Source organism: Metopolophium dirhodum, chromosome 1 (assembly GCF_019925205.1).
Source record: "Metopolophium dirhodum isolate CAU chromosome 1, ASM1992520v1, whole genome shotgun sequence".
In the NCBI taxonomy this organism is placed as follows: Eukaryota; Metazoa; Arthropoda; class Insecta; order Hemiptera; family Aphididae; genus Metopolophium; species Metopolophium dirhodum.
In genome coordinates, this window is record NC_083560.1 from 74,966,447 (window position 1) to 74,991,214 (window position 24,768).

At 28.1% G+C, this 24,768-nt stretch overlaps 5 protein-coding genes across 5 annotated transcripts in view; 3 read left to right on the forward strand and 2 right to left on the reverse strand.

Annotated features, from left to right (window-relative positions):
- The first annotated feature begins 1,167 nt into the window (after positions 1–1,167).
- Positions 1,168–5,218, forward strand: LOC132934726 (ATP synthase subunit e, mitochondrial-like). The gene is made up of 3 exons (XM_061001064.1): positions 1,168–1,361; positions 3,170–3,326; positions 4,964–5,218. The coding sequence occupies exons 1-3, from the start codon at positions 1,314–1,316 to the stop codon at positions 5,008–5,010; spliced, it is 252 nt and encodes an 83-aa protein (XP_060857047.1). The 5' UTR covers positions 1,168–1,313; the 3' UTR covers positions 5,011–5,218.
- Positions 5,219–8,650: 3,432 nt separating this feature from the next.
- Positions 8,651–13,031, reverse strand: LOC132941473 (meiotic recombination protein SPO11). Its single transcript, XM_061009550.1, has 8 exons — positions 13,007–13,031; positions 11,910–12,030; positions 11,581–11,730; positions 10,778–10,974; positions 10,282–10,430; positions 10,043–10,180; positions 9,741–9,920; positions 8,651–8,770 (listed from the first exon to the last, which is right to left on the reverse strand). The coding sequence occupies exons 1-8, from the start codon at positions 13,029–13,031 to the stop codon at positions 8,651–8,653; spliced, it is 1,080 nt and encodes a 359-aa protein (XP_060865533.1).
- Positions 13,032–16,898: 3,867 nt separating this feature from the next.
- On the forward strand, positions 16,899–17,709 carry LOC132941478 (uncharacterized; the record flags this gene model as incomplete). Its single annotated transcript, XM_061009563.1, has 1 exon — positions 16,899–17,709. A coding segment is annotated over exon 1 (513 nt), but the record flags the coding sequence as incomplete, so codon positions are not given.
- Positions 17,710–17,717: 8 nt separating this feature from the next.
- LOC132933467 (uncharacterized) lies at positions 17,718–18,284 on the reverse strand (the record flags this gene model as incomplete). The annotated part of the gene is made up of 1 exon (XM_060999741.1): positions 17,718–18,284. A coding segment is annotated over exon 1 (471 nt), but the record flags the coding sequence as incomplete, so codon positions are not given.
- Positions 18,285–18,714: 430 nt separating this feature from the next.
- The window catches only part of LOC132941485 (protein ECT2-like), a 76,576-nt gene continuing 70,522 nt past the window's right edge, over positions 18,715–24,768 (forward strand). Inside the window, exons 1-6 of the mRNA XM_061009576.1 lie at positions 18,715–18,741; positions 23,459–23,593; positions 23,663–23,957; positions 24,028–24,137; positions 24,264–24,452; positions 24,523–24,730. Of these exons, the coding sequence (XP_060865559.1) occupies positions 18,715–18,741; positions 23,459–23,593; positions 23,663–23,957; positions 24,028–24,137; positions 24,264–24,452; positions 24,523–24,730 (964 nt within the window). The remainder of the gene's footprint in view (positions 18,742–23,458; positions 23,594–23,662; positions 23,958–24,027; positions 24,138–24,263; positions 24,453–24,522; positions 24,731–24,768) is intronic.

Genomic DNA, 24,768 nt, shown 5'->3' on the forward strand with positions numbered 1-24,768 from the left:
ATTTTGAGATTTTGATAAATTTTGTCATAAATCCATATCTATATTTCGACGTAAGTTCGACCAACCAATAATCAACATATCATCAACGTAGAATAAACGTAATTTTATCACGGAAAATGAACGAATATGTATATACGTATCGTCAACGTAAAATATACGTAAATCCATATCTATATTTCGATGACGTAAGTTCGACCAACCAATAATCAACATATCATCAACATAGAATAAACGTAATTTTATCATGAAAAATGAACGAATATGTATATACATATCATCAACGTAAAATATACGTAAATCCATATCTATATTTCGACGTAAGTTCGACCAACCAATAATCAACATATCATCAACGTAGAATAAACGTAATTTTATCATGAAAAATGAACGAATATGTATATACGTATCGTCAACGTAAAATATACGTAAATCCATATCTATATTTCGACGTAAGTTCGACCAACCAATAATCAACATATCATCAACGTAGAATAAACGTAATTTTATCACGAAAAATATACGAATATGAATATACGTATTGTCAACGTAAAATCTATCTTCTTCAATGTATATTATACCATTATTATACGAATAATGACTACGTATATACATACACCAAAGTTATCCTTATTATAAACGTAGATTATACGTGCTATGTTTACTGGGAAGAGGATGTCATCGCACTAGGTATTTGTTTTCTCTTTTTGAGATGTACATCTGAGGTAAATTCCCTCTAATTTTAGAAATTATTATGATTATAAACATTATTGTAAAATAATTGTGAACGCAAAATTTTCTATGTGCAAGTGGATCGTAAAGGGAAAACAAATAGTGTGCTGTCATTCTCTTGAATCCTTATAAAAAAAGCCTAAAGCACTCGAATCGAATGACTCGATCAGTGTATCGAAAATGAGGGTTGCCACCTAAGTTATACCTAGGTAATACACAAAAGTTAATTAATAGAATATTTTGAAAATAATTGATATAAATAGACATGATGTGTAGTGTACAATTTATAAATATAAAATGTTTTTCGATATACTATAGTATTATTATGTCTTAGTTTGGTTTTTATTAGTTTCACAAACCAGGTTTTTTTTTGCTGCACCCTGTATATAGGTCTATGGAGGTAAGGCTGTGTGTTAAGGCTATGTCATATTACTATCATTGGCATGAATATTGTATAATATTTTATATTGTGGCAATAATATATTAATATCAATGATATTGAATAATTATATAATAAAAAATATTTATTGTTTTTAAATTTTTCTTTTATATCAAATCAATAAATAATTTTTTAAGTTTTAGCCATGACTAGAGGTTTTAAGCCTTCCACAAATGTCGCACCACTTATCAAGGCAAGTTACTTTTGTTACATATTGACTTATTTTAAAGTTAAGAAATACATAGGGATATAAGAAGTACCTAAAACTTATACAATTAAAAATCGCAATTGTTGAAAATTAATATTTTTGGTGATTTAGGATGAAAGAAATGCTTATGTATTATGTAAAAATTTGAAGTACATTGCATACAATTATATTCTTTATATAAAATACAATTTGCCATTAACACATTGTAAGTTGCCTGATATTATAATTTTCTACATCTTTTATTGATCAAACTTTTCTGAAAACATTTTTTGCAACCTATAGGGCTCTGTATTCTTATATATGTTATAATAAAAGTCCTTAAAAATCTAAGTTGTTAAGTTTGGAAATAATAATTAACTATTAAATACACAATACAATGGAACCTCCCCTAACGGACACCTCTTAACAGCAGACACATCCAAATAGCGGACAATTTTTAAACTTTCTACAAACTGAACTCTCTGAATAGCAGACAAAATGTCAGTAACCAAGAGTGTCCGCCTTCCTGTATTTAGAGTCTCAGTTTGCAGATAATTGCTATAAAACATCAACACTTTCAGTTGATATGAATAATTAAAAGAGCAATATGAATATTATAAAATTAAACTGTACAGAGAGTGTGTTAACATCTAAATAATGAGTCGTATGCAACTATATTATTCAGTTAATCGGATAATGGGTACGAATAAGCTGATTTCAGTTCATTACCAACACCCATTACTATGTCTCAATAGCACCTGTGAACTCTTCCCAACTTCTGCTACAAGTATTACCAAGTTGGTATTAGTTGCCGCGTGTAGGTAACTGTGGAGAAAATAATAAATATCAGATACCGGTAGATATTTAATTATAACTGCATTCAAGACCATTTAAAATATGTCAGCATGGGCGTCACTACAGTCAACATTTTCAGATAGCAAAAAATTATTTACAAACAATTGCTATTAGTTTATTTGAAAAAAAGTGTATTATTATTTTTTATTTATTTAGTATATTTATTTGTTTAAACTATTATTTACATATCTTAAAATAATATATTACAAAACAATCATAATTTAAAAAAATGTAAAAAAAAAACTATGGGTGAGTTGAATCACTACCAATTTTTTTTTAACTGGTAAACTTCTTTTGCTAGGCATTCTATGTGGTAGAAAATCATGATCCCTTGTGTAATCTCCCAAACTTCACTAAAGGATTTTTCAGATCGAGGCTTATATTTTAAGTCATTTACAATTTATGTGACACATACAAACTGTAGCATTGTTTATTGTTGGAGATTGGAAATATTTTGACAGTATATTAGTTTGTTTCATTACATTGTTTAAAGTAAATAAACAAAATACAAATTGAAATGTCTGAATATTATTCAGTATGCCTGTTAATGTTGTAACTCTATTTATGACGATTAAAGACATTTTACAGAAACAATTGACTCAGGAAAATATAATTAACAACTATCACACTATTACAGAATGATCCGTCCGGTGGCCTGGTTTTAGAATATAATATACATTTTCATCAAAAACTTGAATAATAAATAGGTATTGAATATAATTTATTTTATGGTAGCAAAATAATACCCTTGCTACCTTAAAACATGTATCGAATAGCAAAAGTAATCCTATATACCCCTTGGTGACAATATTTCTCTATAAATTAAACAATTCATACTTTTAATACTGTAAATAATAACAATTTAAAAAATTGATTTTTTTTTTATAGAATTTCTTATTGTTATATCTTATATATTAAACATAATATTTACTTATTATCAAAAAAATAATTTTGCGCAGTTTGGTCGTTGGAGTTTGCTACTATTGGGCATTTCTTATGGAGCTACTAAACATAGTTTTCTTCAAAATAATGCAGATAAAACTAAAGAAACCCGTTACAAGCTCAAAGCTGTAAAAGAAATTAAAATATCTGAAGATAAAATTAAGTTTGCTGCTGGTAATATACAAAGTTATTTGTTAAATTATAATATTAGATTATTTATTGTTTATGAAACAACTAGTTTTAATTCATAAAATTACATATTGTAGAATAGATTTATTATTGACTAATTCAGCTAAAATTGTAATAGAATATTTATAATTAAAGTGAACTTATAGTGTATGATAAAATCATAGGCGTGTACAGACTTTGGTGGCTGACAAATTTTTAAATTGTGAGACCTATTTTTTTTTTAGACATAAAGAAACATTCATTTTTTATGTTACAAAATTCACAATGATAGGAATATTTTTAATTATGATCAAAAAGTATGACCATTGTCAAAACAATAAAAATACATTTAAAACTAAATTAAAAACAGATACATAATAAAGTAAATTGTTGATAAAAATAAAGTGTTTATATTATATGACTATTATAGGGTGTTACCACTGGGTATCTTCTCTGATCACACGATTCATGTTAACCTTTTACTATTCACTTGTCAAACCTACTGATTGTACAAAAATGAATGTATAGATTGTAGATTTATTTCAAAAAAAAAATTTAAAAAAATACTATAGATAATATAATCACTAATTAATAAATGCATAATTAAAAAAAATTACAATTAATCAAAATCTATAGGTACTGCAGGGTACACACCGCACAACTTTTTTTTATCCTAGCATGATTTTGTTGGAGGCACAGTCTGCCGGGGGGGGGGGGGGGGTAGCAGTGCCCACCAGGCCCCTTCGTAAACACGCCTATGGATAAAATATAGACTATAATAATATAGTGTATAGTACAGATTCTTAAAAGAATTGGAATAAAAAGTTTTTTATAAAGCAACAATAGTTTGTTTGCTATGAATTAGGTTTTGTGAGATTATACTTAAATGTGTGACTGATTTAAACTTTTCAGTCTGTTTATGGGACTTACGCGTAATATACCAAAATATACGTCCATGCAGCATTTTCAATTTTGTAGTGTTAACTTAAATATTAGACTTGTCAAACTTAAATGTGAGAACATTATCTCTTCTCTCACGTTGGTTTTTAGCAATATTTTTATTTTAAGTGAATTAATGAACCTATGTGTTTTACATATTCATAACTCATTTAAATATAATATATCGTAAAAATCTAACAAGAGACCACAGATAGTGATTTTACCTTAAAGTTTAATATTATTTAATTTTAAGCACCGATTTAAGCTAATCACACAAAATTGGTATTGCTGGACGTACATTTTGGAATATTATGCGTTAGTAAAACTTAGACAACACATGGTACGACATCCGCTTAAGTACCTATTATTGTACATCTTAGGAATGTGTTGTAGTATTCTCATGGTAATGAGATTTATTTACTTTTGTATATTATTTGTTACTTATTTCCATTCTTGTTAACTGGTATAAATTCTTGTACTTTTAAATTAACTAAGTTTTTAATGTTGAAAAAGTGAGTAGAAATGTTTCATAGTTTTATACTATTATTAATTATTGTTACATAAATTATTTGCGTTTATGAATTTTAATCTCTTATTTTCATATTAACTGTTGATGGTCATTATGTATGTTATGATTAAATATAATTCTTAAAACATATCAAAAACAATTCCCTAATATATTTGTTTATTATTTTATATTACAGAAGAATTGAACAATTTGGAATTGATTTTAAATCCTGTGAAAGTGTGAAGGATGCATAAAGAAGCTTCCTTTAGTTTGTTAGTTACATAAATGTTACTTTTAGTTAAAGATTGATCTATCAATACATTAATGAAAACATTTTAACACATTTAAGCATTTTAGTGTAAGAGTTGTGTAAAATAATTTTATGTTAATTTTCCTGATGTCTAGTATTCAATAAATATTATAGCTATATATGCGTATAGTAAATACCTAACTTTTTTTTTGTTATTAAAATAAAATTAGAGTTGGTAATATTTTTACCATACATTTTTTAAAGCTTCAATATCATTGGTTTTTGCTATTTTTTTTAGTATAAACTAGGCTGCATATTGATTGATATGATACTAGAGTTTATAATAACTGGTTTAGATCATTGACTATAACCTAAGTTATAGACAGTGTATATGTCTCTGGTAATGGGTTTAATACTATATTGAAAATACATGTATAGATGTTGTACAATAACATATATATATATTAATAATATGTTACGAAAAAACAATGTAAGATAGATGATAATAGATAAATAATCAAATTAAGTCTTGGTTCTTTTTTTTAAATAAAAGCTTTTACAAAGAAAGAGTTTGTTTCCTGTATGTTATAATAGCGCATGATAATTTAATTGAATAAAAAACTAAAAAATAAGAAAATGTAAAATAGAATGAAACTAACACTTCTCAAAAAAAAAATAATTAATCTTTTGAACAGTTAATATTTTAACACATAATTTATATTGTATGATTAATGACCAGGGCCAGTGTTCAGAACATTCACTAAAAAAATGAATTCGTCCACGTTTACATTCAGTGCTTAAAAAACTAACTCGTTCATCTTCAAATTCATATTTTTTTTCAAATGAACACGTTTATTTTCACGCTCTTTGAAAATATGAATGCGTTAATTTTGTCATTCATTTAATGTATTTTTATTTTTATGTATTGTTTAAATACGAATACAAAATCATGGAAATCATAATATTATTGTTGTTTTATGTCCAGGCGTTCCCACTGGAATTTAATGTATTTTATTTTTATAATTTGTGATATATCATAATAGTATTATCAATCAATATTTATTAAATAATAAATACATTTAAACGTCTTGAAAATTGTTCACGTTCTATTTGAAAAAGACGAGTGAAGTTCACGTATCGTTCACTAAATATGAATGTGAACGCGTGAATAACATTCTTTCTAAACACTGACCAGGGCCATTCCTAGAACAGGGCCATCAGGGCCCTCGCCTTTGCCGCAGTTTGACAGGCTCCACTTTTTTATGGATACAATAAAAAAAGTCAAGTTAATGAGCAAAAAAAATGTATCATAATTTATATATTCAAATGTTGTAGTTTTTAATACCAATTGCGCTCTGTCCCAAAAAAAGATATTATCGACACATTTGCTAATTTAAGACTTAGGATATTATATTTATAATATATCAGATTTTGAGCAGAGTGAAAGAATGTATTGATTTAACAATGTTGTGTGTTTTTCTTCTGTTTTGTCAGCAATATTTTGGGTAGTTAAAATGCTCCAATCGAGATCAGCATCAATTCTGATAGAAAAATAAATGTAGTTGGAATTTTTCGGTCAAAATCTTAACCAAAAAAATGGTAATTTTTAAGCAAATTAGTTTTTGAAAAAATTATATTTTATTTTTTTGGTGTAATTTAATAATTAATAACCGCAGAACCTTGACATTTTTACCAATTATTTATAATAGCATTTTCCATCAATGGTAACATTTTCAAAATATTTTGAATCTTTTTGAGTTAGTTATAGCCTTGGGAAATATTTTGAGTCTTGTAAACTTTTTTAAATTATTCTTGATAAAAACTTTTTCTCTTAGTAAAAAAGCTTGACAATTTAATGCTAAGTACCTTATTGGTCTCAATTATTTTTCATAGTCATTTAAAGTTCAAATCGTTTGACTTTTTACAAAAGTATTTTCTTTCATAGCAACATTGGAAATTTTGATAGAAGATTGCCCAAAAATGGTTTCTACACTATTAAAAAAAACCTTTACCAGAAAGTAACATAAATTTTTTATGAGCGTTTAACATTTTTAAAATATATGATTTTCATTGGTGAATTAACAAATTTTTATGTAGCACTTTTTGATATTTTGTTGTAATGACACCTTAAATTTTAACCAAATGTTAAAATTACCATTTTCCATACATGGTAATATTTTTTAAATTTTATAAATTATTTTTAAGTTGGAAAAGTTTTTTTTCTCATAGCTAAGATTAAAAATGTTAACAGAAGATTTCACATACGTTTTTCTACCTTCAACAAAAAAAAGTTTACTAAAACGAGCAAACAAGTTCAATGAATGTTTGAACTTAAAATTTTTATGATATTTGATATTTAGCGGGAAATTATCGAATTTCCATTAATCGATTTTTGATATTTTGTTGTATTTCCTAAACAAATAGCCATAGTCTCTTGAAAAGTTCACCAAATATTTATATTAGCATTTTCCATGCATGGTAAAATTTTCAAACTATTTTGACCCTTTTTGTGCGTTTTATAGCCTTGATCATTTTTCCACATTTTGTAAATTATTTAGTTAGAAATTTATAAAATTTTAATAGGAAGTTCCAAACAAATCATTGTACCTCTATCAAAAAGAAAAGATTCTCCTGAAAATCATGCTATTTATAGCCATGGGATATTTTTGATCTTTGATAATTTTTTTTAACTATTAAATTTGATTATTTATACGAGTGAGTATGCTAGGCTGTACAATGTCTCCGCTCAGAATATTTTTTTGTTTGCAATGATTTATCATTGAATTCAAATATTACAGTATTAGGTACTCACTATATTTGTTGATTTATTCAATTATCAATATTATTATATTAAGTTTAAATATATGATGTGTTGTGTTATTAATTAATTTACCTATTCATATTGTTGTAAGTACAAGGTACCAACTATATTTTAAGTCTATTTGCGCGTTGCCCCTTTAATCTAGGCATAAATCATAATAAATGCAACTACCAACTGACGATAATGACATTTTAGGCCAATCGTCAAGATGGTCCTGTTAATGAGATAAAGATTAGACATGTATCTTAAACTGTCTAAAAGACTTAAATTATAAAATATTTAATTGAAAAGATTTTTGGTTTTTTATACCTACATTAACAAATTGGGCTACATTTGCCAAAAGTAGTAGAACATAAAATAAATTTAATACTTGATTTTTTTACTCCTAGTATTATAATTATCATCAAATTTAATATTTTAAATAATAAAAAGTACATAATATAAAATAAAATTGATAGGTATACATAGTTATATTGATAAATATATTTAGCCATTTTTATGTTGTTTTTTTTAATGGATGTTGAAAGATTTTTCATGTTATACTATATTGTCATATTACCATATACATTAGAATAAGCTTACATACATTTAACATCACTTAAGTATCAGACGGTTAACATTTTCAATTTCAATACAACCAGAAATAGATTGTGAAAATATATAAAATAATTTTTGGCAAGTTGTGCAAATAAGTACATATGTATTATGTTATTAAGAATATTGAGTTTTATTATTTAGACTATTAAATACTTATCAAAAACTATTTATACTGATATATAATTAGATAATTTATTTGTAGGAATATCCTTTTATTATATAAATTCTTGAGTAAGAACTTTTTCTTTAATATAAACTTCAGTTAGGTATGTTTGAGTGAATGTTGTCAATGACTCAATTTCTGATTTTCTGTTTAAATGATATAATAATAATACCTAAACAATAAATTACTCATAATTTGATTCATGTTATTATTTCAGGAAATTATTTGTACATTGATAATTTTAGCTATAGAAGTAAAAAATTGTAGGATTGAACCCAGATAAAAACAATTTAAATTTAAATTTCATTTATCAATAAACTATAAGTAGGCAATACAAATTACAGGTTTTTAAAATTGAATGCTTGATTACTACATTTTGTATTATTATTTATATTTATATTTTATAAATGATTGGATGATTGATGACACTTAAAGAGCTTTTTATTGCATCAAAATTTAAGTTGTGTGTAAACATTATATAAATAATTTAAAGCTCTACTGAGAATTAAAGAATCTAAACACAAAACCATTATTAAGGGGATTCGATACCGTGATTTTCTGTTTATGTTTAACACACACGCGGCATAGGATTTTAGACTGATTCTTTTCCAAACACACCAATTGATCTAATGAAGCTATAAGAATTCTAAAAATAGATTTGAATTTGCCGTCAAGTCTACTTGAAATCAACTTTTCCACATTTTTGATTTTTTGATTTTAACTTCTCCAAAAATTAAAATACGACATTTTTAAATATTCTTTTTTAATATGACATTTATAGGAATTTGGGGAATAATATCAAACATGTGGGAAAGTCGATTTCAAGTAGACTTGACAACAAAGTCTAATCTGTTCAGAATTCTTATCACTTCAATAGATCAATTGGAATGTTTGGCAAAAATCACGTCTAAAATACTATGTCGCGCATATGTTAGACAAAAACAGGAAATCGCGGTATCAAATCCCCTTAACTATAAATTATAATCCACCATTATAGGAATAACTATATTAGGTTGTAATATTTATATTTTGTATACTTTATACGTCTATATACACTAATACACTATACATATAAATATAACAAATGATAATACCTAGTAACTCCCTAATCCCTGCTTAGTATTATTTAACTTTAGTGATACCTGTTGCAAAAGCTTATGATTGGAATTTATGTAAGATCTTTTTAAAAGAGATTTCAATCGGTCTTGGTCCAAATTTGTTAATGCAATACTTGGTAAATTGAGTGATTCTATGTCTGTAGGATAAACTCCTAGCCACTTTATTGATGGCACACAAAGCATTTCGTTTTGATGAACCATTGACTAAAAAAAAAAAATTAACAATCATTAGCAAAATTAAACACAATTTTATTACCTACATTTATTAAGCCAACGTATATATATATTATTTTATAAAGCAAATATGGTAGTTACTTATTTCTTACATTAGAGCCAAATCTGTAAACACACATTATTTCTATACCGAAAGGATTTGCATCCACTAAGACTAATATTGGTATATTTAATTTACAAGACAACTGTTTCACAAACAACCTGGTATTAATATCAGGAAATCCTTTACCCTAAAAAATATTTTAATATAGGTAGCTTTTAGTTAAAATAATTGTATTAAAAATAAATAAAATGTATATTATTTAATAATTATAGTACTTATATAACTTACAGTTATCATGACAAATTTACATATATTTTTTTTCAAGAACCCTTCATTGATAATTTTTTGAAATGATGCATTTTTTTCAACTATTAGAATATATTTTGCTTTCGATTCAAAATTATCTATATCAAAAATATCCTGAGGTATTTGTATACCTAAAACCATAAAATACCTATTAGGCATATATAATATTCAGTAGATGGGTACTAGTAAATATAGCCTGTTTTAAAGTTCAAAACTAAAAGTTAGTAAGAGTGTCTAAGTTTATGGCAGTAAATGAAACCTACCAAATAAATTACCAATAAATAAACCATTTATCAAAGTTTAAAAACAATAAGTAGTATTCAGCTGCATAGGTATATTTTATATTAGAAAAAATACCGTGCTAGAATTTATTACCTACTTGAATTGCTATGATAATCACCAATTTTTAATTGTTATTGAAATAAAATGCAAATTATTAAAATGATAAATTTAAAGGACTAAGAATTTAATACTTTACCTTCAGTGGTACCGGAACAATCAAGAATTTTTCCATTAGACATATAAATCTTTAGATTTCCTGCTACTAAGCCACTAGACGTTAATGTAATACCCAGTTCCCAAGATTTTGCACCTAATAAACAACATATATCTATAAGTGCCTTCCTTACAATATTACTATGCTTGAATAGAATTGTGTCACCGTAGTATAGTTCTCTGAAATAATTGAAATTACAATTAAATAAAATATATATTATATTTAACAATAATAATACCACTCTATAGTCCATATTTCAGAATATTTTTTACACTTTCTAAATTTTTTGTACCTAGGTATTTTTTTTTTTATTAGGGTTAAGGCTTCAACTACTAATAGGTCTTTAGGCTGTGGTACTGTGGATTTGTTTACACGGGTGTGTTTGTTTTAGCAGAATATTTGATTTGGGTACCCGTAGGTATCTGGCATGCCCGGTCCGGGGGATGGTGGCCTCTCTCTCTAGACAGATGTCTGCCTGGAGGGAAGTGTCACCCATAACCGAGGTGAACCGACTCCTTAGTCCGCTCGGCCACACTTTCATAGGTTTTTAATATTAAATATAAGAAATTTTCTAAACTACAGTTGTTGTGTTACAATGAATATTGCACGATATTACTTAATATATATTATTCAGTATTTCACTCTCCCAAAAAGTTTTCAAATAAAAATCATGTATCATAAAACAAATGGATTTATATCATACTTGAAATAAAAAAAAAATACTTGTTAAATAAGTCAAATAAGTGTCTACATAAGTAAATATTATTAATTGTGATATACTTTACCTTGTTGTACATGATTTTTTTGTCATTAAATTTTTATAAATTTTTGACAAAAGGTAAATTATGATTGTGAAGTTAATTCGACTTCGTTTGGTTTGAAATTGTAAAGTTTTAGTTATCATATGATTTTTATTATCATAAACGCAACTAGACCTACAGGAAACAAATTGATATATATATAATTAATATAAACAGAAGTCTTTCAAAAACATTCTAAAAATTATATTAGCGAATTTTCGCATATTTAATTTATATGCGTAGGATATAGATTAATAGCCAATTAGTATATCAATATATTTATGTTTCTTGTTCTATGTAGGTTAGGTACTCACCAATATGACAGTTTAGTTAAATTAATCACGAGCTTATTATTATTGCATAAACTATTGACGACATTTAGAATTATATTTTCTATTCGCACTAAAATTAATTTCGTTCTTTCATTTCCAATATCTTAAAATTTGAAAACAAATAAAAATAAAAATTTGAAATATATTTAGGGTTGGCTTATAGCAATAAATAGGTTCCTAAGTACATACCTATAATAATCGAATAGATAGGTAACAATTTTTTTTTATGAATATTTAAGAGTTAATTAAAAAAAAGGTTAGTTACCACTGCTGAACAGTAGTCGTTGAGTGTACCTTGTGATTAAGTAAGCCACTGCGTAATGTGTAATCTTTGACAAAATACCTAGTCTATTTAGGAAATTGTTTTTAAATTTTAAAGAACCTTTTTTTTTTTTGAAATTACTATCAGTACAATTTCCTATCGCTTTTATAGTAGTTTTTACAGTTATGCAAACAAAAATATATTTTATTTTCCGTGACGTATTTACAAGTGCGTGCTCGTGAGAGAGTTGCATATTTTGGCAGCGGCAACTGACAAAAGAGATAACACACTACTGTTAATATTTTACTCACATATTGGCACAACTCAAATAGACATGTCATATGAATTGCCTAAATATTACTCCTGAAAACATCATGGTATGATTCAAGCCCCCTTAAGTAAATCGCATAGTAAATACATAGTAGTTATGGTCGATGTCGTTGATGATATACACACTGTGGCCTCTTGTTAGCTAGGATCATTCATAGTAGGTACTTACTAAAATTCTATGTACCTATTACCTATATGTGCCACGGAATTTATTATACATGCACTATGACTTTGCCATAATATAACGTCTAAAATATGTTAAAATATGAAAAATACAATTTTGTATTTAAAATGGCTGTCTGGAAATTAGAATCAAATGTATGTCTCTCTAATTTTAAATTCAGAATAAAATTCATTGATATGAACGATTATTAAATTTACTATTCACAGAACTATGATTACCTATATATATAAGGTAAGAACATTGTTATTACTTATTAGCATGATGAATTAATAATTAATATTATAGATACCTATTGATACTTACTATTGTAATGCAATTTCGTATTCATTTTGCAGTTTTGGGATAGTACAATATTTTTGTATTTCAACAAGTTAAAGATGGTATACTAGTACTTATATACGTTTTATTGATGAACTATAAAATTAACTATAGAGTACAGATAGAAATTCGGTAAGTGTTATAAGTAGGTAGGTATACAGCGTCTAGAGGTATTAGTTACTTAGTTTTTAGGTACATACTACATAGGTATAATGTCATTAACCGCGGTAGGTACCTATAAACATAAACATGGTATCCGTTATAAGCAGAAAATACATACACAGGGCCGTTATTAATTAAAAAACAATTTATTTTATTAATTATCAAACAATATTTAAAAAAAAATCACACGTTATTGTAAAAGAAATATTCTTTTCTTTGCTCAAAATCTAAAAGGTTCATCTATCTCCCATATTTTCCGTTGTTACAGGGGGGGGGGGGCAATTTTTTTTTGCACCAGGGCGCAAAATGTCTAAATGCGGAACTGTACATACATATAGTATTACATACATACATATTATAATTTATAATGGGTAGCCATTAGTCATTATACTAAAAAAAAATATCAAAGACAAACATGCCTACGAAATACGAAAACGCGCTCACAATAATCTTAATATAATATATTATATTATTGATGTTGGTACAATTTTATTTTATTTATTCGATTTTATTCCCCCAACACTTGATCCCCAAAAAGGCCGTTGCGCTCGCAAAAAAAAAATAAGCATATAGCGATGGCAGTTTTTATATATAAACCCTTGTGAGACAGTCTGACAACCCCTATTCTTTAACCATGCAAAACTATAAACCTAGTGAATCAATTTTCTTCTAGTTCATGCCAAAACAGCACAAATGTCACTAATAAACCTATATAAATATATAGTTTATTATATTTTTCTTATACGTCATGCTACTATCACGGAAAAAACAAAACAGTTGTTTGTACTATAAAAAGAGGAGGATTGGCTGTACATTATAATTGCTATAGCTATAAGATTAATTAGATTTACTAAAATATTATAGTCAAGTTATTATAGTTATTCGAACTGAAATATGCTATTTTAACTATATTTTTTAGTTAATTCAAACATTAAAAACTGCATTAACTATAAAATATAGTAAACCTAACCATAAATAATAACTATATTTATATAGTAATAATAAGTAAATCATTTTAGTTATTTTACCTATTAAATAGTTATATTTACTATAATTTGTTTAACTATAGTATTATAGTCATTTTTTTCCCTGTAGGTAGACGGTAGTGCTATATGTACAAGTAGGTAGCACACATTTAACATTTGTTTAAAACAATCAAAGTAGTTTTTATATATTCTATTTTTGAAATACATAATATATAATATGAGCTTTTGAATAGTAAACAATGTTTTTAAAATACTAGGTACTTAGTATAGTAGTACAACACTCTTATACACTGATGTCTGATACACCGTGTCAGTTTATCACCGTATTGTATTGGGTAAGTTTAAAGAGTAACACAACATTTTACGTCATTTAATAAAGCGTCTCAAATGCTATGAAATGAAACTCATCAGTAACATAATAGAATAGGTAAAAAGACATTTCGCCCCAGTCGTTTCGTCCTCGTCAAAAAAGCGAGTCCACGGACGTTTCGTCCTTGTCTATAATTAATATAGGACATTTGGGCCCCGGGAATTATATGATGTTATTTACCTAACCACAGGACGTTTGGCCCCCGTTATTTTAAATCAATAAATTTAGGTGGCTTTTTTTAATTTAAAATTTCAATTGTTTTTAAAAAACGTACAATTTCAATATAATTTATATTAATATGTGGGGATGGCCACAACATTTAAATTTGATTTAATAAATCAAAATACATTCTAAAAGCAACTACTTCACAAATATTCCGGTGTGTCACCTACCAACAACTTATAATAAAATTCATAATTTTGATTTATTTTTCGATTCCTGCTCTAAGCTAAAAGAGAGGTTCATTTTTTTACGGGGACTAAACGTCCGCGATTCTATAGTATATTATCAATTGTCATATCAGTAAACATAAAATATATAAATACATTTTTATAAACATTAAAAATGAACAAATTTCTTAAAGAAATGAAAATATTTATTCAAATTATCAATAATTAAACAAAATAAAAGATAAAATTAATATTATAGTTACTATGAAAATAACATGTTACGTCCTTATAAATTTTTAAGTGAGACAAACATACGCTAACAAATTTGATAAATTGTGTCCCAAAAAATATGTTTTATGCTCAATCGTGAGAGGCCTTTTCCGTTTTCGTCCTGTCTATACTTATAATAAAAAAAATATTATATTATAATATTGTAAAATTAACTATCCAAAATTGGTAATTTACAACTATAAACAATAATAGATTCATTGTGAATGATTGACTGATTTTACGTAATATATTATACAAATACAGTCCTGAGGCACGATTTTTGTCAATTTTTTGATTAGCTAAAATCTTCCCCAGCTGGGCCGAAATACTTCCAGTCCGCCACTGTAATATAATGAAGCAACAATAGTTTGTTTGCTATGCATTAGGTTTTATGAGATTATACTTAACAGAAATTGAGGTTAATAATATGTTATTCACAATCTTAAGATGTTTGTCTGTAAAATATGTGTGACTGATTTAAACTTTTCAGTCTGTTTATGGGACTTACGCGTAATATACCAAAATATACGTCCATGCAGCAGTTTCAATTTTGTAGTGTTAACTTAAATATTAGACTTGTCAGTAGTATAAAATAGAGAGTACTGATGGCTGATCAAATGATCAATATGATCCTGGCTGATCAAATGATCCTAATGATCACCGCTCACGTGTGTGACATGAATTTCCCCCCCCCCCCACCACCTTCATATCTCATCACTCATCCCACCGCCCGCACCCTTATCCTCATCCCGCTGCTTGCGTACGTGCGTTACTTATATTATTGTTATCACACGTTATCATATTTTATCACATGTTAACGTATATTATCAATGATATCATATAATTTTCAGTTGTCGTGAAAAAAACTGCAAAATAACCGCCCGGGATTCGACCCGGACCCACCAGCTCCAACGCGAATTAATTACCAATAGGCCACCCCGACCACTTGAGTACTAGATGTTATTTTTACCCATTTAACTTTATAAATAAATATAAAAATATTTAAACCGCAGTATACTGGTCATATTATAATATCATTAGGATACTTATAACTTGCAGCTGCGTACACAAATAATATCGATGAATACACCATATAGGAGACATTAAGTAGGCATTAGTGAATAACCGTTATTAAGTCTAATAATTGTCGCAGGTATTGACACGTCAATCAAATAAATACAACAATATATTGCCATTAGATAAAATGCCATTAGGATTATTCGATATTCGCACGACTCGTGTCGCCAGGATGTGATATACTTATTGATATTAAAATAAACATTTATTACACTAAAGGTTTTATTTAATGAATGTTAAGATATTAATATATATTATTCACCGGCTCCGTTCTTAATAGCCGCCTCTCACCATTGTCACCACTAAGCGGTAGACATTAGTGTCAACTATATAGCCACCATATGATGTCTATACAATATACATCCGTTCACTAACAAAATCGTATACTCTTAATATACCCATTAGATGATATCCGTAATTAAAGAAGAATACATTAGTGAATAACCGATATTAAGTCTAATAATTGTCGCAGGTATTGACACGTCAATCAATAAATAAATACAACAATATATTGCCATTAGATAAAATGCCATTAGGATTATTCGAAATTCGCACGACTCGTGTCGCCAGGATGTGATATACTTATTGATATTAAAATACCTATTTTAGTGAAAAACACATTATTGTCCGATATTAGTACCTTCTGCCGGACGTAGTCTAATATCAATTAAGTATCAATACCCCTACTACCTATTCAAATTCGTCTTTATATATTCTGAAAGAGCCAACAGTTCTTCAGTACGTTATTAACCGTTGTACACGTATACGCTCCGTCTCTAAAAATTTTAGTGAGTTTAAAATTTTTACAAGTGTTTAAACATTTTATTATTTTTCTCTTCGTTTTAAACCGTTGTACACGTATACGCTCCGTCTTCGAATATTTTCCAGTGTTTAGTTTTTAAATATTATTTCGTTTTAATCATGGCTGGTTCAATTGGAAACATGGCTGCCATATACAAAAAGAAGACGTTCGCGTACGTTCCTCCATCACCACCGGCTGACCTCATCGAAGCTACAAGCTACACACTGGATTTTGCGAGCCGTAAATTTATACTTGTCGGTATCGATCCGACAGAACAACATCAAACAGTTGTTCTCTTATTAACATCATCACGTTATGTGAAAATAAGTATAGATTTTCTAAGACGGATATTCTCACTTATGGGTAACGTACTATCATTTATATTAAACATACCACAGTCCAATAAACGGATCATTTTTCTCGAAACCGATGCTTATAAAATATCAAGTATGGTGTATAACGGTTCAAACGTTCTGGTAATTGAATCCAAGACTGAAGATGGATGTAGAGTTTTATTAAGTCGTTCAGATTTAATAAAACTCCAGGAATTAGAATGGTGTATTACTGCTAGTATTAATGAAAAAGAAGAAAAAATAAAACCAGTAATTATTAAGCAAATTAGTGAATTAGTGTTTATTTTTTCTTCTTTTTCATTAATACTAGCAGTAATACACCATTCTAATTCCTGGAGTTTTATTAAATCTGAACGACTTAATAAAACTCTACATCCATCTTCAGTCTTGGATTCAATTACCAGAACGTTTGAACCGTTATACACCATACTTGATATTTTATAAGCATCGGTTTCGAGAAAAATGATCCGTTTATTGGACTGTGGTATGTTTAATATAAATGATAGTACGTTACCCATAAGTGAGAATATCCGTCTTAGAAAATCTATACTTATTTTCACATAACGTGATGATGTTAATAAGAGAACAACTGTTTGATGTTGTTCTGTCGGATCGATACCGACAAGTATAAATTTACGGCTCGCAAAATCCAGTGTGTAGCTTGTAGCTTCGATGAGGTCAGCCGGTGGTGATGGAGGAACGTACGCGAACGTCTTCTTTTTGTATATGGCAGCCATGTTTCCAATTGAACCAGCCATGATTAAAACGAAATAATATTTAAAAACTAAACACTGGAAAATATTCGAAGACGGAGCGTATACGTGTACAACGGTTTAAAACGAAGAGAAAAATAATAAAATGTTTAAACACTTGTAAAAATTTTAAACTCACTAAAATTTTTAGAGACGGAGCGTATACGTGTACAACGGTTAATAACGTACTGAAGAACTGTTGGCTCTTTCAGAATATATAAAGACGAATTTGAATAGGTAGTAGGGGTATTGATACTTAATTGATATTAGACTACGTCCGGCAGAAGGTACTAATATCGGACAATAATGTGTTTTTCACTAAAATAGGTATTTTAATATCAATAAGTATATCACATCCTGGCGACACGAGTCGTGCGAATTTCGAATAATCCTAATGGCATTTTATCTAATGGCAATATATTGTTGTATTTATTTATTGATTGACGTGTCAATACCTGCGACAATTATTAGACTTAATATCGGTTATTCACTAATGTATTCTTCTTTAATTACGGATATCATCTAATGAGTAATGGGTATATTAAGAGTATACGATTTTGTTAGTGAACGGATGTATATTGTATAGACATCATATGGTGGCTATATAGTTGACACTAATGTCTACCGCTTAGTGGTGACAATGGTGAGAGGCGGCTATTAAGAACGGAGCCGGTGAATAATATATATTAATATCTTAACATTCATTAAATAAAACCTTTAGTGTAATAAATGTTTATTTTAATATCAATAAGTATATCACATCCTGGCGACACGAGTCGTGCGAATATCGAATAATCCTAATGGCATTTTATCTAATGGCAATATATTGTTGTATTTATTTGATTGACGTGTCAATACCTGCGACAATTATTAGACTTAATAACGGTTATTCACTAATGCCTACTTAATGTCTCCTATATGGTGTATTCATCGATATTATGTGTGTACGCAGCTGCAAGTTATAAGTATCCTAATGATATTATAATATGACCAGTATACTGCGGTTTAAATATTTTTATATTTATTTATAAAGTTAAATGGGTAAAAATAACATCTAGTACTCAAGTGGTCGGGGTGGCCTATTGGTAATTAATTCGCGTTGGAGCTGGTGGGTCCGGGTCGAATCCCGGGCGGTTATTTTGCAGTTTTTTTCACGACAACTGAAAATTATATGATATCATTGATAATATACGTTAACATGTGATAAAATATGATAACGTGTGATAACAATAATATAAGTAACGCACGTACGCAAGCAGCGGGATGAGGATAAGGGTGCGGGCGGTGGGATGAGTGTTGTGAGATGAAGATGGTGGGGGGGGGGGAACGCACGTACGCAAGCAGCGGGAAGAGGATAAGGGTGCGGGCGGTGGGATGAGTGATGAGATATGAAGGTGGTGGGAGGGGGGGAATTCATGTCGCACACGTGAGCGGTGATCATTAGGATCATTACGATCATTTGATCAGCCAGGATCATATTGATCATTTGATCAGCCATCAGTACTCTCTATTTTATACTACTCTTGTCAAACTTAAATGTGAGAACATTATCTCTTCTCTCACGTTGGTTTTTACTTAAACTTTTTAGTAATATTTTAATTTTAAGTGAATATCACCGCAGCAACGAATAAAAATTATATTATTATATTATTGATTCAACTTAAAGGCTATAATAAATAATAAAAATTAAAATAATCCAGCCTGATAAACCGTCTCCGCTCAGAATCGTTTTTCTTATACAATGTTATTATATCATTGAATTCAAGTTTAATACAATCCATTATACATTGACCCACTTGTAACCTACTGTATAGCAGAGCGACATCCTCTTACCCGCTTTCTTTTATAAGGTTATAATAATATAATATTTATGATAGGTATGCACAATGCACTAGTATTATATTATTATTATTTTAAGAATTGATGGCTGTTTCAAATTTGACGATTTGTAGTTAGTATACATAGACAGAAAATTCATTTTTTAAATTTAGTTCAAATTATTGTTGACAAATTTAAATTAAAAAAACGTAACTTACAGTTCTTGTTTAACATTTAATTATCTTTAATTATGTAATGTTATTTTTTAATTTTTGAAGTAAGTACCTAGTAATTGTAAATAATAAAGTGCATTATTAATGTTATGTATTTTACATTTTATTAGAAATTGAATTTCCTACTCATATTTATATAATAAATAATTATATAGTTATATTACTGATACATCGATAAATACTATTATATGGATACACACGCACAGTTGGTTTATTTTTTCATTTTTAACATTCACTTGGTTTTATTATACTGTTTTAAACATATGTTGTATTCGTTTCAAACAATTGACAAAATGTTTTAAATTTATGTTCCAATTACATAAATAGAAAATTATGTAGAATATTGTATTCAATTTTCAAGGTTTTTGACAAATGAAAAAAAATATTTTTCGACAATAACTAAAAAAAAAACCAAATTATTTTGAAAATGTTATCATTAATGGAGAATAATTATATAAGCTTTTGGTGAAAATTTTAAGTATCAACTGTTATTAGTTTTTTAGTTTCACCTTAAATAAAATCAGAAACCCTACTAGTACCTACTCGTTTTTCCTCAATTTTTTTATTATTTCCTGTACCTTTGAAAACTATTTTGAATTTTTTACTTTAGACTACCTAAAGTACCAAGATTTTCCTACAAGAAAAGACGTTGAAGTTCATACTGTAACCAACAATTATATAATATATATGAACACATATTTTTTATATATTAATGTTCCATTGCATATTCGAAAACATCGTTTTACTTTTTTACAGTCGCCCCCTAACATATGCCAGGGTACCTATACTATAGCTCTCCCGAACCACCCCGTAAATACGGCCTTGAGTAAAATAAACATTATTATTATGTCGTGTTTTACTTATTTACAACAACGCTAGCTTCGGCTGCAATCATGCCCCGTTATCAGTTATCCAAGGAATTATTATTGTTAGTATAAAAAAGAATTTGAGAGAATATCATCCTAAAATAAACTTGAAGAAATCTCCACCAAATCACAACACATAAGGAAAAAAACATTTTACATAATTACAAAGTTATAACTATGTTGGTTTAATAATAAAAAAGTTCATGAAAGTTTACTGCCCCCCTCCCCCAAATACCACCAGGAGGAGCAATGGCCCACCTTGCTCCCCCCCACAAAAAATACAGGCCTGACTCTATAATAAACAAAAAAACAAGGTCAAATAAAATAATAATTAAACATACTCTAACGGGCCTCGGGCACTTGTCCCGAAATTTCATGGGAGAAAAAAAATTAAAAAAAATTAAAAAAAAACCAACCAGCTCATCCATGTGTGCCAACATAGAAACCTAAATTCCCTACAAACTATACAAATGGTGATACCAATCCAAGAATTTTAGTTATATATTTATGAGAAAAATTTATTTTAATATTCAAATATTATTGTACAATTATGGCGTGGTACAATTATTATTGTATAATTCAAAAAACTTAAAATATCAACATTTCGGAAAAACGAAAAGCAAGACTTTCTAAAGAATGCTGATGAGATCAATTTGATCTCTGAGGGAAATCTTCGTAGCACCTTCGGATTCTGGACAAAACGCAAATGAAAATAGGAAATTTCGAAATTTTGAAAATCTCTCTTACGAGTTGTTTTACGCGGAAACTGTACGGTTTTAGGCCATTAAGCATATGAGTTGATTTATTCCTCGTACCACTGTCCACAAAACGTATATTTTGGATTTTCGAAAATATCAAAATTTAAGATTTTTTAGACATCGATACAAGTAGTCAAGATTTTTAAAAACCAAAAATATCAAATATCAACATTTCGGAAAAACGAAAAGCAAGACTTTCTAAAGAATGCTGATGAGATCAATTTGATCTCTGAGGGAAATCTTCGTAGCACCTTCGGATTCTGGACAAAACGCAAATGAAAATAGGAAATTTTGAAATTTTGAAAATCTCTCTTACGAGTTGTTTTACGCGGAAACTGTACGGTTTTAGGCCATTAAGCATATGAGTTGATTTATTCCTCGTACCACTGTCCACAAAACGTATATTTTGGATTTTCGAAAATATCAAAATTTAAGATTTTTTAGACATCGATACAAGTAGGTAGTCAAGATTTTTAAAAACCAAAAATATCAAATATCAACATTTCGGAAAAACGAAAAGCTAGACTTACTAAAGAATGCTGATGAGATCAATTTGATCTCTGAGGGAAATCTTCGTAGCACCTTCGGATTCTGGACAAAACGCAAATGAAAATAGGAAATTTCGAAATTTTGAAAATCTCTCTTACGAGTTGTTTTACATTATTCGTTTGAATTACATTTACAGTTTAACACAAAATTAAAATTAATTCTTTCTGAATAGGTGTATATTATATGACATACACAAATTAACATTTTATGTAGTTTTTCATTAAAACATTTTTATTTGCTAACCGTTTTTCTTTTAATATTTTGTAAATATCTGATATCTGATATTATAATTGAGAAACAAATTGTGTTTTTCTCAATTATTATTATTAAAAATCATTCAATAAAATCCTGTAAACCGTTAACACTTGTTTGCATATGCCTATCATTAAGACAGCGGTGTCCCTAGCCTATTTATTAAATCAATAATTACTATAGGCGTATTTTTTAAAAGTTTGGGGGAACTTAAATCCATTTTTCTGAATTGAATTTTTTAGGTTATTGGTTTTTTCTACCCAAAACGGTAAATTTGAATTATGATCATTATTATTTTTTTTGACAATAAAAATTGTTATTGGGGCCAAAGACGGAAGGCGCATCATTAACATAAATGTATACAAATTTAAAAAAATAATAAAAATGTTTTAAATTACATTTATTTAAACAATTATGAAAATTCAAATTTTGTTAAAAATAATACCTAATAACAGAGATATATTGTATGTTGTATCCATAACAAAGTTGTCTTTAAAAATCATTAATTCTGTATAAAATATTTATGGTTGAAAAATTGAAATGTGTGTGTGTATTTGAGTTCATTGTAGGAGGCAAAAAGAGAACATTTTGTTAGTTCAATTTTGAGATAAAAGTTTAAAAAAACTTCAAATATTAAAGATAAATAAAAAATATAAAAACTTAATTATTTTTAAAAGTATTTAACTTTATTTTGTTCTATAATTAATAAATAAAAAAAAAACGTTCTCCAATAATAATAAAATCTATTTTTGATAGTCAGCATATTCAATGTGTTATTTATAACATTTTATTTATTTTAGGTTGTTAATGAATCTTCATTAGATTCGATTCCTCCTGTCAAGAAAAATAATGCTAAAATTCTGAAAGAAGCATGGTTCTGGACATCTGTGCAATATCAGAGTTGCGCCTTAACAAAAGAATATTTATTAACCAATGTAAGAACTAATTTTAATATTTCTCAATATGTAATTTGTTTTATACTTATGCAACTTCAATTGGTTTAGTTAAATGTGACCAACACACCTACCTCTGCTCGTGTAATGTCATCTACGTTGACACTAAGTTCTTCTTCTCGTGCACGCAAAAGAAAAAGGCATTTAGACCGTTTGGGTTCTTTGCTAAGGCCTAGTCCAACACCTGTAGCAACTATTGGAGAAACATCACCAACCAATAGTTCAGGGCCGTCAAAACGACGGTCATCAGCTGCCAACACCCTTGATGGCCTAAGGTTGTCGTGTGGATCATTTTTAAATTTCACAAACAGCCCAGATCATCCATCACCTTTTAAACTCCCAAAAGGTTAGTGTTTTGTAATGATAATATTATAATAACAGTGTGTTTGAATTTAGATTGAATGTATCTTTTCCAGATCCAGATATAGTTATAAAAGATAAACCATTTAGTCCACGATATCAAGTTTTCTCTGAATTATTACAGACTGAGATTAACTATGTGGGAGTGTTAAAGACAATAATTACTGTGAGAACTTTTTCTTAATTCATAATTCATAATATATATATATTTTATTTTTTCAATTTTCATTGTACCACAGATATTTTCTATCCTTCATTCACCTAATTATTCAGTTTTTCATTTTTTTCATAGGTGTACAAAGAACCATTAGAAGAAATGATAGACAAAGAAGACTGTTTGCTTAATAATACTGAAATTAAAATTATTTTTGGAAATGTTTTACCTATTTATCAAGTGCATCAAGAAATGTTAGAAGAGCTCAAATGCCTTGCTACATCATGGCAAGAAGATAGTAGTATAGGCAGTGTTTTTCTCAAATATGTAATACCACACATTTGACACTGGATTTTGCAATCAAAATACATTTTTTAATATTTTAATTATGTTGTAGTCCAGTGAATTAGTGAAAGCTTATCCACCGTTTGTGAATTTTTTTGAAAAAACAAGAGAGATGTTATTGCAGTGTGATCAAACAAAACCTCGTTTTCATGCTTTCCTCAAGGTCGGTCAGACAAGACCCGAATGTTGTCGACAGAGTCTACAAGAACTTCTCATTCGACCTGTGCAACGCTTACCCAGCGTTAGCCTCTTGTTAAATGGTGAGTCATGTGGAATGGTTCAAATTGTTTGTTATAAC

Coding starts and splice junctions, on each gene's coding strand:
- LOC132934726 (XM_061001064.1), top strand. CDS start 1,314: ATGACTAGAGGTTTTAAGCCTTCCACAAATGTCGCACCACTTATCAAG. Junction 1,362..3,169: donor ATGTCGCACCACTTATCAAG/GCAAGTTACTTT, acceptor AATTTTGCGCAG/TTTGGTCGTTGGAGTTTGCT. Junction 3,327..4,963: donor TAAAATTAAGTTTGCTGCTG/GTAATATACAAA, acceptor TTTATATTACAG/AAGAATTGAACAATTTGGAA.
- LOC132941473 (XM_061009550.1), bottom strand. CDS start 13,031: ATGAATACGAAATTGCATTACAATA. Junction 11,731..11,909: donor TTAACTAAACTGTCATATTG/GTGAGTACCTAA, acceptor TGTTTCCTGTAG/GTCTAGTTGCGTTTATGATA. Junction 10,181..10,281: donor GTAAATTTGTCATGATAACT/GTAAGTTATATA, acceptor AATATTTTTTAG/GGTAAAGGATTTCCTGATAT.